At 49.7% G+C, this 14,394-nt stretch overlaps 5 protein-coding genes across 5 annotated transcripts; 4 read left to right on the forward strand and 1 right to left on the reverse strand.

Moving 5' to 3' along the window:
• Positions 1–85: 85 nt before the first annotated feature.
• Positions 86–1,688, forward strand: MIND_00966300 (uncharacterized protein; the record flags this gene model as incomplete). Its single annotated transcript, XM_037366277.1, has 5 exons — positions 86–164; positions 217–714; positions 770–891; positions 937–1,411; positions 1,459–1,688. The coding sequence occupies 5 exons, from the start codon at positions 86–88 to the stop codon at positions 1,686–1,688; spliced, it is 1,404 nt and encodes a 467-aa protein (XP_037217689.1).
• A 605-nt stretch (positions 1,689–2,293) lies between these two features.
• On the forward strand, positions 2,294–4,368 carry MIND_00966400 (MFS transporter; the record flags this gene model as incomplete). Its single annotated transcript, XM_037366278.1, has 12 exons — positions 2,294–2,521; positions 2,570–2,629; positions 2,683–2,731; positions 2,777–2,804; positions 2,852–2,946; positions 2,996–3,151; positions 3,199–3,274; positions 3,328–3,527; positions 3,576–3,761; positions 3,811–3,916; positions 3,961–4,072; positions 4,123–4,368. The coding sequence occupies 12 exons, from the start codon at positions 2,294–2,296 to the stop codon at positions 4,366–4,368; spliced, it is 1,542 nt and encodes a 513-aa protein (XP_037217690.1).
• Positions 4,369–4,464: 96 nt separating this feature from the next.
• On the reverse strand, positions 4,465–5,931 carry MIND_00966500 (uncharacterized protein; the record flags this gene model as incomplete). The annotated part of the gene is made up of 5 exons (XM_037366279.1): positions 5,903–5,931; positions 5,237–5,820; positions 5,136–5,191; positions 4,978–5,082; positions 4,465–4,929 (listed from the first exon to the last, which is right to left on the reverse strand). Exons 1-5 carry the CDS (start codon positions 5,908–5,910, stop codon positions 4,465–4,467), a joined length of 1,218 nt encoding a protein of 405 aa, XP_037217691.1. The 5' UTR covers positions 5,911–5,931.
• A 354-nt stretch (positions 5,932–6,285) lies between these two features.
• On the forward strand, positions 6,286–12,300 carry MIND_00966600 (ABC bile acid; the record flags this gene model as incomplete). Its single annotated transcript, XM_037366280.1, has 29 exons — positions 6,286–7,073; positions 7,120–7,170; positions 7,218–7,280; positions 7,330–7,395; positions 7,440–8,021; positions 8,068–8,201; positions 8,254–8,578; positions 8,623–8,776; positions 8,826–8,989; positions 9,040–9,109; positions 9,161–9,616; positions 9,664–9,675; positions 9,720–9,970; positions 10,019–10,060; positions 10,115–10,213; positions 10,268–10,294; positions 10,345–10,490; positions 10,541–10,619; positions 10,666–10,714; positions 10,768–10,842; positions 10,887–10,950; positions 10,996–11,002; positions 11,050–11,314; positions 11,359–11,401; positions 11,449–11,495; positions 11,544–11,607; positions 11,663–11,946; positions 11,998–12,058; positions 12,104–12,300. 29 exons carry the CDS (start codon positions 6,286–6,288, stop codon positions 12,298–12,300), a joined length of 4,665 nt encoding a protein of 1,554 aa, XP_037217692.1.
• Positions 12,301–12,792: 492 nt separating this feature from the next.
• Positions 12,793–14,309, forward strand: MIND_00966700 (uncharacterized protein; the record flags this gene model as incomplete). The annotated part of the gene is made up of 10 exons (XM_037366281.1): positions 12,793–12,840; positions 12,889–12,922; positions 12,971–13,086; positions 13,135–13,284; positions 13,334–13,412; positions 13,464–13,589; positions 13,641–13,732; positions 13,784–13,885; positions 13,939–13,953; positions 14,007–14,309. 10 exons carry the CDS (start codon positions 12,793–12,795, stop codon positions 14,307–14,309), a joined length of 1,065 nt encoding a protein of 354 aa, XP_037217693.1.
• Positions 14,310–14,394: the final 85 nt, after the last annotated feature.

Consider the following 14,394-nt stretch of genomic DNA (forward strand, 5'->3'; position numbering starts at 1 on the left):
AGTCGCGCAAATTTGCATCACCCATGACATCACAGTGGTGGCATATTTAAAGTCACTTGGTGGTGCTCGTTCTTCTCAAACAACCATGAAACCCTCACTTTTCGTGTTTTATCTTGCTGCTGGTGCCTCTGCGACATCGTGGTTTGGCTCAGACGATCCACCAGGTGTGTGCCCTCCATACATTGACAGCATTCGCTTTTCCCTTACATGCCACAGCGTACTCTTCGTGGTCGACGACTGAGCTGAAGAAATGGCTCGGGGAACACAACATCAACGTTCCCGATGCTTCTTTCTCTCAAGAACAACTCCAAGCCCTTGTCCAAGCCAACTGGAACGCAGCCACTGCCTGGACCCACGAACAATATACCAACGCACAGAAATCTTTCGCCGACCTTCGTGATTCTTCGTTTGACGCATGGGATGAGTCTCGTCTCCGTGACTTTCTTCTTCAGCAGGGTGTTGTTGCACCCAGCGGTCCCAGAGAACAACTTGTTCTCCTTGCGAAGAGTCAATACGCGGCGTATACCAAAGCAGCATCCAGCCTGGGTGCTCAGGCAAGTACGGCCGTTTATGGTGATACGCGATATCAAATGTCGAAAACCGTCTCGAGTGTGGTCGCTCAAGCAACACGTGAGGCTGCGCGCCAGATGGATGACACGAAAGATTATGTATATTCGACTTGGGAAGACAACCGACTTCGAGACTATCTCGTTGGTGAGTTGCCTTGTGACTCGTATATCACCAGCTCATGTTTTCTCCCCCTCTTCAGAGAAGGGTGCTCTTGCGCGCGACGCCGCTGAGAAAAAGCGCGTCGAGTTATTGACGATGATGCGCGATGTTTATGCCCGCTTTACCGACCCCGTCTGGAAGGCGTGGTCAGATTCCTATATGGTGAGCTACGGGTGTAGTTTAATTCTTCGTGCTTATTGTTTGTAGCGCGAATGGCTGGTAGCTCACGACATAGTCGCACCTGGCTCTCCGCCATCGACTACAGAAGTCCTGCAAGCGAAAATGTCTCAGTATTACTACGACGTGAACGACAGTGTTTGGAGTACCTGGTCCGACAGCGATATGAAGGCGTGGCTTGTTGCCCATGGTGTCATCAAGAGCGATGCTCAGGCTAAACGTGACAAACTCGTTAAACTTATCCAAGACAACTACGTGAACGCACAAGACACACTATGGGAGGCCTGGAGCGATAGTCAAATGCGCGAATGGCTTGTGGAGCATGGAGAAAATACCATTCCCGCCAAACGTGACGAATTGATCAAGCTCATGCAAAAGAAATACGACGATGCTGCTGGTCTCACCGCATCTTATCTCACCTGGCCAGACGCCAGACTCCGTGCCTATCTTCGTAATCACGGTATTGACGAGTCTGCTCTACCAACTTCTCGTCCTGGACTCTTACGTATGTCTTTTCTTCTCATAATTCCCATCTCTCATTTGTCTTCGCAGAGGAGACTCGTATTCGCTGGGTGCAAACCATGACCACCTTCGAGCGCATTCGGGAGATCGTGAATTCAGGCATTGGAGCAGCCGAAGACAAGCTGAGCAGCGTATTGGAGATTTTGAAGGGTGAAGGAGAGAAGACGAAGGATGACTTGAAAGCGGACGCAAAGCAAGCCAAGGCAGATGTGAAGAAGGGCAAGGAGAACATCAAGACGAAAGCCAGCGGCGAGCTTTAAAGGGCCTTCACAGGAACTTTCGATGTTACCATAAAGCCGAAAGTATTGTACTATAAACTGTATTTTATTATGTAGCCATTTCGATGAAATTGACTCTTGAGAGGCAACTGAGTGTTGCCGAAACGCGATCACCTGACACTATCATTGGGAATCTCGATAAGGTTGGAGTTCTATCTGCGCTTGTACGCAATCCATCTGTCCAGTACCAAGTTGAAGTTTGAGAGACCAAGGCCCGTCGCCGTACAATGACAACGCTTGTTTGGTGTCACGGGTCACACATCGGCCATTGGTCAGCCTGACCTATTAGCGTCAATCTTCTTCCGTCTCTCGAACCTAAGTTGCACGGAAACAGCTTGTAATTTTACCGCAGACGACTTATATGCCCCTGCTTCCAATGGCACACTAATCCCTGCAACAAGGGACCTCGAAAACAGCGCTTTACGCATCCAATCGTCCATATTTTCCCGGAGTATCAATAATCATTGCAACCCTTTCGGTTAACCGAAAGCATGAACCGGTCCAAAGATGAGCAGCAAATCAATGCCGCGTCCTCTTAAAGCGGAGAGATAGCATACCTTCCTTTGCTGTCCCTTTCCCCTGGCACAATGCACAACTTGAACCTCACAACAAGTCGAGAGACACTTGATCTGGCTGGAGACCTCGATTTAGAAGGCCAAGCGCGTCGTTCAGCCACCTTGATCGAAGAAAGCGCGTTTTCGTCCAAGGATACGACAGAAAAGGGCAAAGTAGAGGACCTAAACCCACGGTTACCGGCAACGCTGGCGGCAGATGATCCCGAAAACCCTCGAAATTGGAGCAGTCTACGCAAAATTGTAAGAGGGACCTGTTGAGCACTCCGCGCAAGTTGATATAATTACCAGACCGTCAATTCCATCTTATGCACTTGGGTTCTCACCCTGACATACTCCTCGACTGCCTACGTTCGCGCACTTTTTTTTCCAACTTCATGATGCAATTGACAATCTGCCTACAGGTCGCTAGTATCCCCGCTCTCATAAACCGCTTTGGCATCTCTGAAGAAGGTTGGACCGCGTTTTGTCCTCTCAGCATTTCTTAACGCTTTACAGTCGCGTTGATTGGCGTCACTTTCACCGTGTAACTGCCTCAATTTGCACTGTAACGCGAACTCAATGGTATTTCAGACTCGGTTTTGCTGCTGGTCCCCTTCTTTTCGGACCCGCCTCCGAAATATATGGCCGACAGGCCGTTTATAGGTTATGTGCTGTTGGCTATAGCGGTACGCTGAATTTACAAATGCCCGTTATGGTTTATTGAGGGGGGAATAGGTTTCAGCTTTGGTATGGCCTTCTCCTCGAATGCAGCTAGCCTTCTCGTCTTCCGCTTCTTCGTTGGGTTCTTTGGATCTGCGTCCATAAATAATTGCCCAGCGAGTATCGGCGACATCACTAATACCCAGCAAAGGTTGACATACACAACTTTTTGTATGAAAAGAAATCCCTCTGTGGTGCTAGCTACTGATTAAGCTTAGACGCTCTTATGGCGTTCGGCGGGCCCTCATTGGGACCGCTAGTGTCGGCTTTCATTCAGCACAACGCAGGTTTCCGGTGCGGAGTACTAGTATGAAGTCGCCTAATACACCCCTTGACTGCTTTGTCAGATGGAATCTGCTTGTCATGGCCATCTTCTCTTGCGTCATCAGTATCCTGGTCGCTCTTGTCCCGGAAACCCATGGACCGACACTTCTACAATGGCGAGAACAACGACGACTAGGATCCTCTTCGCCACGTATCCCGTTCAGAGCTCAAATAACCCTGTTCAAACGTGCCCTTGCTCGGCCCATCATCTACCTCTTCACAGGTATATGCGACACCAAACCGAGATGATTTAACACTAATCCATTCGCAGAACCCGTGGTCGCACTGGTTTCTATTTACCTCAGCACATTATATGGCATCCTCTACGGCTTCTTCGAAGCATTTGGCATTGTCTACCGGGACATACGAGGATTTTCGGCGACACAGTACGGGTTGACATATATTGCTCTTGGCCTTGGATTTTGTTGTGGTTGCGTTCTGTTATGGACGGCTGGTCGTGAGTTTTGTTTTGCACAAGTCCAAGCCACGAGTTTCCATGATCTTAGAATCGCTATATGAACGAAGTGCACGCAAGGATCTAGCTCGTGGAGAACTTGTCCGCCCTGAAGCGAGGCTCTCGTTGGGGTATTATGGCGCCATCGTCAGTCCGATGTAAGATTACTCTGGGACCTTGAATACCGCCAAACCTTACACAGTTCTCTGTTTATCTTCGCATGGACTGCGCCATTCAAGCACGTTCACTGGATAGCTCCCTGCATTGCCGAGTTCCTCTTCTCCTGCAGCATGCTCCTCATATTCACCGGATTTGTGAGCATCAGCGTCCAGCCGTAGACACCAGACTCAAATTCTGTGTTTAGGTCCCATTTCTCGTCGACTGCTACACACTCACTGCTGCGAGTGCTCTCGCAGCTGGGATGGCCAGTCGTGCTCTCGTTGGGAGCGTCTTCCCGTTGTTCGCCCTTCAAATGTATCGAGGGATGACAGTGCAAGGCGCAACATGCTTGCTGGCCGGTTTGGCCAGTCTACTTGCGCCAATTCCGTTTATATTTCTGCGCTGGGGCACGACATTGAGGGCCAAGAGTAGACATATGCATCCGTCATGAATCGGAGTTCAGTAAGGGTACAATATAGATCAGTAATTTGCATAAGTAGCACATTTAGAGTCAAGGTATCGCATGAAGGATATGAAAAAAAAATAGTTAATCTCGCCCATTCCATTCACCATCGTCACCATCAACCCTCTCTTCGGGGGAATCCACGGGGTCTTCTCTGTAAACGACCTTTGGAGGGGTTGCTTTCTTGTCTTTGTTCGGAGACCCTTTGGGTCGACCACGCGCCTTCTTAGGAGTGTCTTCTCCCGTCTTGGCTTGTCCGTTCGGAGTGGAATGTTGCGAAACGAGGGCGGTGATCGATGGAAGGTAGACTGGGCCACCTACTTCAGCCTGTTGTCCCTGCTCAGCGGCTGCTGAATGAGGACCTGGCAATGGTGGCGGGACTTGGTAAATTGGTGGTGCAGTTGGTACTACCGGGGGTTGGTAGGATTGAGTTGTAACAGGAACAGGCTGTTCTGCAGCTGGCGTAGAGGAATTTGGGTGGGCAGGAGTGGATAAGGGAGCCGACTCGGAAGCGGATGCAGCGGGACGAGGGTTGGATGGAGGGTATGGCTAGGAACTGTGTCAACAAGCGAAGGAAATTGCAACGAGAAAACAGACCTGAAGCCTCGACGTGGCTCCAGTAATGGGAGCTCTCTTGTGGGGGAACGCTTCGGGTCGCGAACGGTTATGGGTTCGCTCAAACAAGCCACATTTGTTGCAGAGCTTTTTGAGCAGAATAAGTCGTAGCTTATAGACAAAAAATAGACACCACGGACCACTTTTCCAGCATTCAGATTGCTTCGTCTCCAGGTGCTCGTCTCAGTTGTACAGCCTGAACAAGGTCAAAGGTCTGACGAAAAAAGACAAGGTAACGCACAATTGAAACATTTGCGTCTGATTTTGTCGGATAGCTTTGTCCCTGCATCGTCTGTGTACGAATAGTTCGCTGGATCAAGGACGGGGGCCGGGGGTGGTTGGGCATGAGGTTGATGGCCCATTAATTGTATCGGATAGGGCATGTACGACTGTACGCCACCAGGCAGAGGGTAGGGCATTGGCGCGTAGCCATGAGCCGGGTCGTAATGGCCAGGAGGAGGGGGCGGGTTTCTGTCGTCATGAGGGTGCGGGTGGCCATAAGGCGGCCCAAAGGGTGAGGGTGGGTATAGATACGGGCCTGGTGGATACGGGTAGTGTTGATGCGGGGGCGGCGCAGGCGGCGGGGTCGCAGTTGCTGCTGGCGGAGCTGGCGAGGACGCTTGTTGCGCCTGTTGACCGTCAAAGTTGGCTCGATGGGACATCTGTTCTGCTCCTTTTTCTTTGACGGTTTGCTCTTTCTCCTGTTTGTTGGTGGCTTTGTCCTCGTTGTTATCCTCGTCCACAAGTTCGTCTTTTTCGACGTTTTTCTCGTGGGTACTTGCGGGCTTGTTGAGCTCAACAAGGGAAACTGGAGGGACAGTTGACCTGGAAGAAGGGAAACCCAAATCAGTACACAGCCGGCGGCCCGGTTATTTTCAAACAGCGGCCAACGAGGCTCTCCACGCACGTCGCCATCGATTGCGAATCACCCAGTGATGATGGTTGTGATGAAAAAGATCCGGATGCCAAGTACCAAACCAGCACGTGGCCAGGCTCCTAGTTTGCTCCCAAACTATCTTCTCGACCAACTGTGGGAAGAGCAACAACTCGGCACCCTCAACTTTCATAGGCTTCGCTGAGTTAGCGGAAGTCGAAGATGTCGACTTGCAGTCAAACATGACGGCGCCCGACACGAACCAAATGCATGATGCCAGCATTTTCCTAGAGGCCATATGTGGGTCGGGACTGAGCGATACCGACACCCCGATCTAATGACAATGCTATAGCGACTTGACGCCGGACGGGACTTTTTAGCCGTGTGGGATGTTGTTCGACTGAAAGACGCGCGTCATGGCACTCTGTCCAGACTTCGACATTTTCGACCTATCGAATGCGTGTGTGCGTTCCTCCTGGGCAGCTATCATCCCGAGCGTGTTTGTTTTGGTCACCTTGGCCACACAATTCACCTTTCCTGTCCCCCAACAGTTGCGACCTAGTCTTTTGGCGCTGAAGCGTCAGTTTACGCCATTCCTTCCACTTCCTGAGGCGGAGGCTCTGGCTCAGGCGGAGGATCTGGCTCAAGGGGTTGAAGAGGACATCGAAATTGATAGTCGGACACCTCCCTGGCAACATTTGGTGCTCTCGTCAATCGCTCTGCTCGAGTGTGTGGCTTGGCTGGCAAGTGGAGCATTTAGTGTGGGGCTTGAGCAGCTTGGCTGGCGCGCCATCCACCATTTCCTCATTTCCACGACATGGCTCTATGCCTTTACTTTCTCAACCATGCAAGCCACAGCAACGCCACCTTATCGTCTTCTTGCACTCTATGTTATCCATTTCTGTGGAGGCTTATTGCAGGCCAACGGATGGTTAACTCTCGTCAACTTGAGCTGCATAACTGTCCTGCTGGTTACTATCGTGCGAATGCCTATGGCTATACCTTCTAAATCTACCAGAAGAGACGAGATAGGCCGGAGTATCTCACCCGAAGACTACACGTCACTTTGGCGCTGGGTCACCTTCTCCTGGATCTACCCAATAATACAGCGCGGTCTTCGGGTGACTATCAACGAGTCGGATGTGTGGAATCTTTCGCCGACTTTCAGTAGTCATCCACTGTTTCTAGCATTCAGTGCTCTTCCGTTTGTATTCTTCGATATTTTGTTTCTTTTTTCTGACTTGACCCAGTCAGAAGTCGTTGCTTGGTCGATTATGGGCTGCCAACTCGTTCGATATGAGGTGATCCAGCTCGTCAGCCCTCACCATTTCAATTGACAGAGTTCTAGCATGGACTTTCTGTTGACCTTGCTGAGCGTCATACTCAGTTACGCTGGTCCATTTTTCCTCAAGTGAGTTGTTTCCATCAATCGTCAGTCGCACTGATATGCAACGCAATAGGCGTATTCTTGACGCATTTGAATCTCAAAGTAACAAGCAAGTTGTCTACCTCTACGCCGTTCTCATGTTTGTTGCTTCCGTTGTCAAGGAACAAGTCTTTCGTCTCCCAGTCATTGCATATTGTTAATCGTGCCACAGTCCCAATGTGATCTCAACCATTTTTGGTTCGGGCGCCGCGCAGGCACTCGCCTGCGCTCCGAACTCATGGCTGCCATTTATGATAAGGCCCTTAGGCGAGTTGACCTCAGTGGTGCAGTCTCCAACGACAAACAAGAGCAATCGAGTCCTGGCGCAGACACCGGCAAGATCGTCAACCTCATGTCAAGCGACGCCACCCGAATCTCCACTCAAGTCATCAACTGGTACATGATTTACGGTGCGCCGATGGAGATACTCGTCGGCTTCATCATGCTGTATCAACTCCTTGGGTTTTCCGCGTTCACGGGCTTCGTTGCTCTCATACTTGGCTCGCCTTTGAATAGCGCTTTCACGCGAAACAACGAACGCATTCAGAAAGGCATGCTCAAAGCTCGCGATGCCCGAATGGCGTCTGTGACGGAGCTCATCAGTGCTATTAAGTTCGTCAAGTTCTTTGCGTGGGAAAAACGATGGGTGGATCGTGTGTTTGCTGCTCGTAACATCGAACTGGGATGGCTTGTTCAGGCGCGGGTCAATGGGATCGGGTTCCTTGGGTCAGCTCCAGCACTATCTCAATCCCCTTCTCTGATCAAAACATAGCCTATGGACACTTACACCGATCTTGGTTTCTGTCATTTCGTTCACGACTTTCGTCCTGTTAGGCAATGAATTAACGGTGGGAAAAGCCTTCACGGCGATTGCTTTGTTTGGGATGATTCGGCAGCCCCTGAACAGTAGGTTGATAACTTTGGAGTCTGCTCAAAGTTTGACTGAATTGCATCACAGTAATTCCTACTTTTGTCGTCCAGATTTTACAAACGCGGCTCTCTGTCGACCGCATCGACGCTTTCCTAAACGAACCGGAGGTAGAGCTCAAGAACGTTCGCTCAACCCCACTCCAGGAATCGGCTTGGGCTCGTGGGCTTGGCTTCGATAATTCCTCGTTCAAGTGGAACGAAAACACGCGAGACCAGAATGTCGAGACCACCAACTCAGAAACAGACTCCAATTTTACCATTGATGGGATTTCAGAACGCCAATTCGAACTCAGAAATCTATCAGTGTCATTTCCGGAGGGAAAAATTACTGTGGTAACTGGTCCGACTGCAAGGTAAATATCCCAACTGTGACTTACTCTGCTAACATATATTCCAGTGGAAAGACTGCATTACTTATGGCCTTATTGGGTGAAATGACTGCCCTTCCCGGTGGCCGTTTGATGATGTCGAAAAATCCCAACAAAATCGACGACTGGGGGCATGTGTATGGCTTTTCATACGCCGCACAATCTCCGTGGCTTCGTCATCAAGTAATTTTATCCCCCCATTATCATCGTATATCGCTTATAAAAGCCCCAGTCAATCAAAGACAATATTCTATTCGGTTATCCCTACGACGAAAAGCGATACAACGCGGTCATCGACTGTTGTGCGCTACATCCAGACCTCGACCTGCTCGAAGACAGAGATGATACAGAAATTGGCGAAAAAGGCGTCAGTCTGTCGGGCGGACAAAAAGCAAGGTAAGCCGTTTGTTATTGCAGTGTTATTCTGTTGATCATCGACCTCACAGAGTTGCCCTCGCACGTGCAGTGTATGCTAAGACTCGATATGTGCTTCTGGATGACCCCTTGAGCGCTGTGGTATGTCGTCATCGGTTATGGTAAACGGCTCATTCTGAAGTCTGTAAACAGGACAGCCATACATCCCGTGTCTTATACGAGAAATGCCTTTGCGGTCCTATTTTGGCCCATAGGACGGTTGTGCTGGTCACTCATCACGTCAAGCTTGTTCTCCCCGCTGCTAACTATTTGGTCCGAATGTCCAATGGCCAAATCGAGACGCAGGGGTCAGTTTCTGAGTTGCGAGCGCAGAGGAAGCTCGATCAAATTACGCATGACGCCGCGGTTGAGGCTGAGCGGGAAGGTGTCGTCGAAGAACAGGAAACCAGTGCAGCAATGGGAAGCAACTACAATTCAGATGGCGGTCCGAAGAAGGTCCCTCGAAAGTTCATCGAGGACGAGCACCGTGCGACTGGAGGTGTAAAGCGCCAAGTCTATAAACGATATCTACAAGCCATGTCGTATTGGATATGGGGTTTCATGGTCCTTTCGGTCGTTGGCTTACAGTTACTAGGTGTCGCAGAGAAGGTGCGCTGTCTTCCTGTTGCCCTCTACATAAAACTGATGCAGTCTAGTTGTGGATTAAGGTTGCGATTGCATTTCGATGATTTGTTCAACTGAAATGTCGTAGATCTGGGGCGAAGCCTACCAGGACAGCGCACTCGAGGTCGAAACAGCGCTGCCAAACGGAGATTCGTCCAGCTTCCGATGGCCTACTGCGCAAGAGCATCCCCTTTTCTACATCAGCATATACTCCGCCATCGGCTTGGTGACTGTCCTCGTCACTGTCATCTCATCTGCAGCTCAGATGACTGGTGCATATCGAGCTGGCCAAACCTTTTTCAATGCGTTGGTCGTCGGTATAGTTCGCGCGCCATTTCGGTAAGTCAATCTCAGCACTTAAATCAGTTCATTCTCACCAGTTGGTAGCTTTCATGATACAACTCCGCAAGGCAGACTTCTTAATCGCTTGTCAGTTGTAACGGTCCTGTTCTTATCCTCGCTGCTGCCCACACTTTTTTTTAGCGGGAAAGACATGGAAACTATAGATTTATCCATCGCTACTGCACTTCAACGAGTCAACCAATATCTGGGCACTTTTCTCGCTGCCTTCATCACGATCACGTGAGACTTCATCATTCACCCAAATTTGTTGTCCTTACCGTGTTGATCACTCAGTTTCGTGGCTCCAACATTCATATTCCCGTGAATATACCTTTTTTGTTGCGAAAACCGTGCTCATTATCTGCGGACAGCGCTCTCTTTATTGGATATTGTTACTATCACCTCGCTGTTGGCTACCTTTCAACCGGACGCGATCTCCGTCGAATGGAATCCAATTCTCGTTCCCCCATATTCTCTGATTTTGCAGAGGTCTTACAGGGCTTGGTTACCATCAGAGGTATTGTCAACTCGTTTGGAATTATTATGAGTGTCTCCAACATCGATCAGCGTTTGGTGCCGAGAAAAGATTTCTTGACAATATCCACAATCGGATTGACATGACTACAAAGATGTGGTACACTTTCTGGTCTGCATTGAGCTTCTTCTATGTCTTCTACTTACCGGAAGAGCAGGATGACAAACGCATGGCTCCAGCTCAATTTTGACTTCTTGGGCAGTTTGGTCAGCTCGATGTCAACACCGTTATTTTTTGGTCAACTCAATGATATGGATAGGCGGTTCTCCTGGCTGCGCTATTCTCCATACATTATTTATCGCGCGATGCGGGTCTTACTGGTTTGGCGATCACGGTTCGTCTGCCCACCTCTCCTTGCGACTCTTACATATCTTTCAGTCTGCCCTCAATATTACATCATCAGTCTTCTGGACCTGTTACTTCTGGACTCAGCTCGAGCTAGGTCAGTGTTCGCCATCGTAAAAAATCTTAAATCAATGGTTTGTAGACTTGAAGTACTCCATATCACTTTTCTGTTTCAGCGAATTGACATGGTCTAAAGCTCCGTAGAAAGAGTCTCGGAATATCTAGAACTGCCCCAAGAGCCACCTGCGATCATAGAATCAAGCCGTCCGCCAGCGTATTGGCCCTCAACCACCGGCAATGATGCTCTCCTAATTGCCGACAACCTGACTGTCAAGTATGCACCAGACCTTCCTGCGGTTATCAAAGACGCGTCGTTTTGTCTGAGAGCTGGTGAACGCATCGGCATTCTGGGGAGGACTGGCAGCGGAAAATCTACACTTGCCATGAGCATCCTTCGTTTCGTGCGTACGATCAGATCTCGAGGTGTTGTCTTAATATCTTGTAGACGGACCCTTCCAGCGGACGCATCATCATCGACGGCATGTCATGTGATCTTGCGGCAATGTACTTGGGAGCTCACACCGTGACCGAACAGGCATCGATATCACCAAGATCGGAGTAGAGGATTTGCGGTCTAGATTGGTACGAATGCTGAGTGCATCCGTCGGAATGGAACTGATTGCTAAGTAGACATACATTCCTCAAGATGCAGCACTCTTTTCAGGAAGCCTCAGAGAGAACCTCGATCCTTTCGGTGTGTTGGATTGTGCTAGCTCTATAAATAGACTCACAGCGTTTTCTCGTTATAGGCGAGCATACGGATGCAGCTTGTCAGGAGGTTCTTCACCGTGTCCACCTTACAACAGCATCCTCTCAACCTATTCATGGAGTTGCTACTGGTGAGCATCCGGCATTCAGCACAGCGACAACAGAGGAGGATTCCAAAGTACACCTGTCCCTTGACACTCCCATTTCGGTTGGCGGGACAAACTTCTCGCAGGGGCAGCGACAGCTTATTGCGATGGCACGAGCATTACTGAGGAAGAGTGCAATCGTTTTGCTGGATGAGGCGACAAGCAGTGTCGACTTCGAGGTACCCGCTTGGCATTTCGGAGACTCCGAGACGCTGACCCGAAACCGATAGACCGATGGCAAAATCCAGATGACCATTCGTGAAGAATTCACGCAGTCGTTACTTCTTACAAGTGCATTTTGTTCTTCTCTTCCATGTGACGCTCACCGTACACTAGTTGCCCATCGGCTCAAAACCATAATTGACTACGACAGACTGCTGGTCCTCGACAAGGGCAGGATAGTAGAGTTCGACACACCACATGTCCTGATTCGGAAAGAGGGTGGGATTTTCCGGGAAATGTGTCGGAAGAGCGGGTACTTCGAAGAGTTGGACGCTGCTGCGAAAGAGGCATCGGCCGATCTCAGTAGATGATTCCTTGCAAGGGACAATAATTTTAGAAGGAATTTTACTTGAACTCTGTCGGAACTCTGTCGGATCACACCTCAATCTATGATACGATCAGCCTTCCGAAGGCATCAGTCCAGATGATGCACTTGCAACCATTGAACGCTGAACTAGCGCCAAAAGGCCTGTGCTGTGTAGTCCGACGGCGAGTGTTTCGGTCTCAGACTCGGACTTATTAGGTGAGTGGCTTGTTTGTTCTTGGGGCGTGTGCTCGAAAGTGGCTCACGGGACCAACTCTATTTCGCCTTTAGCGATCACCCATTGGCCCGCCACGACGGAACTGCATTCCGTCGCACAATGTCTCTCACCGAGAAGCCGGGGTTGAGAGCCATGGCTCAAGCGTCTCACACTACCACCCCCTCGTCATTCACCGGTCGCCCGGACGCCTCTCAGGACTGCATGCTGTTATAAAATTATTTTGGAGAACCTCCCACATCCGCCCTTTCCCTCCTCTGAATCATGGCGGTGGTGATGAAAAACATCGACATTCAGCTAGACAAGGCCTCCGTAGGGTTTTCTTCTGCCTCATTCTCTCCCTCCACTAATGAATAACAGATTATAGCATTGATCATGGAGACCTTCAATATCGGTGCGGACGAGGTCAAATTCTGTCCTTCTCATAATTCAATGCCTCCAGGAATATTTACCACTTTGTTTGGGGTCACTCTGTGGTTGCTTTTTAGAAAGCAGATCAACACGTCGAACGAGCTGTTGCTCCCAACACTTTGTCTCATCTGGATACTTTCAGTTGCAGTAAATGTTCTCTCCTTGGGTCGTATTCGTGGCCTCAGCATGTCATAGCACTGGGGTATCGACATCGCCCGAGTTATCGTTGCCTTCTTCATGTACCGCGAGGGTCCCATAGCGTACTACGAAGACGTGTCCAGTCCTCTTGAAGCTGCCAAGACCGCGGTCTACATCAGTCTCACACTCACGGGAGACTTTTTCCTAGTAAGTGTCGGCTTATACGGGTTAAGTATTAGGCTGACTTCACAGCCAGATATACCGCTGTTACATTGTGGGGGATCGTCGAATAGTTTTCGTCATCTTGCCAATCCTTTGCTGGATGGGGGCAGGAGGTTGGTTCCTTTCGATTTTCGCACTTGTCCGAAAAGCTCAGCTCAAAATAGTCGGTGGCTATGGCTCAGTGTGGGCCGAAAATCGCTTTGGCACTGGAGGAATATTTTTCCAGGGGCTCTCTCCGTGGATAAGTGGCTTTTTTGCTTCTTCGCTTGCTGCGAACCTCTATTGCACTGGTGAATATGACCCAGCGTTGTGGAGCAACTCGGCTGACCAGCTCTCGCTAGGATTTATCGCATTCCGGGTCCTGCGCGCGCAAGTGAGGTCGCGACCACCAGATATCATATTGTCCCAAAAAAGTCGCGTCTATTCGGCATTGGTACAAAAATTTCTATGCTTCCCGGTCACCCGTTTCTCATTGTTGCACAAGATCACTTTCCTGGAATCTGCAGCAACTTATTCGACGGCTTTCTTTGTTCTGTTTGTCGTATATGAGCTCGGATTGAATACCCAGTTCATCCTCCTGGATTTGGTGTGTATTGTTTATTCAACTAAAAATGCCCTTTCACTCATTGGTATTTGCAGACGAGTTCACTCATTGTGGGCAAAAGTGACACGCTCACAAACAAGCTGAAACTAATATGACTGCTTAGGGAATAACGTTTACCATGATCCTGCTTCGAGTCGCCATGCAGAGTGATGCTATTCTTCTGAGAGACGACTATTCTCCCACGGAGTCTCAGGGGGGTCGCCGTCGGTTCAGCGCGTTTAGCAGAGGCCCACTGGCGCTTCCACTATCGCCAACCAGTCCCTATAGCACGCGCTTTCCGACGTCTGGCGTCAGCGTTTCGAGATTTGTAGAGGTGTCTGGTAGCGAAGATAGAGACTACGAGAGGGAGCCTAGGCCACAGTCCACGGCTGACTCAGCGAAGTCTGATGGCGGCTTCGCCCTTTAGCATTGATTTCGGTTTCTTAGTGTTGTATTCTCAGAGCAATTCGATGCATGTATCTACGAACTACATTACTCATTATGATCGTACA

Source organism: Mycena indigotica, assembly GCF_014461135.1.
Source record: "Mycena indigotica strain 171206Taipei chromosome Unknown Mind.scaff0008, whole genome shotgun sequence".
Lineage (NCBI taxonomy): Eukaryota > Fungi > Basidiomycota > Agaricomycetes > Agaricales > Mycenaceae > Mycena > Mycena indigotica.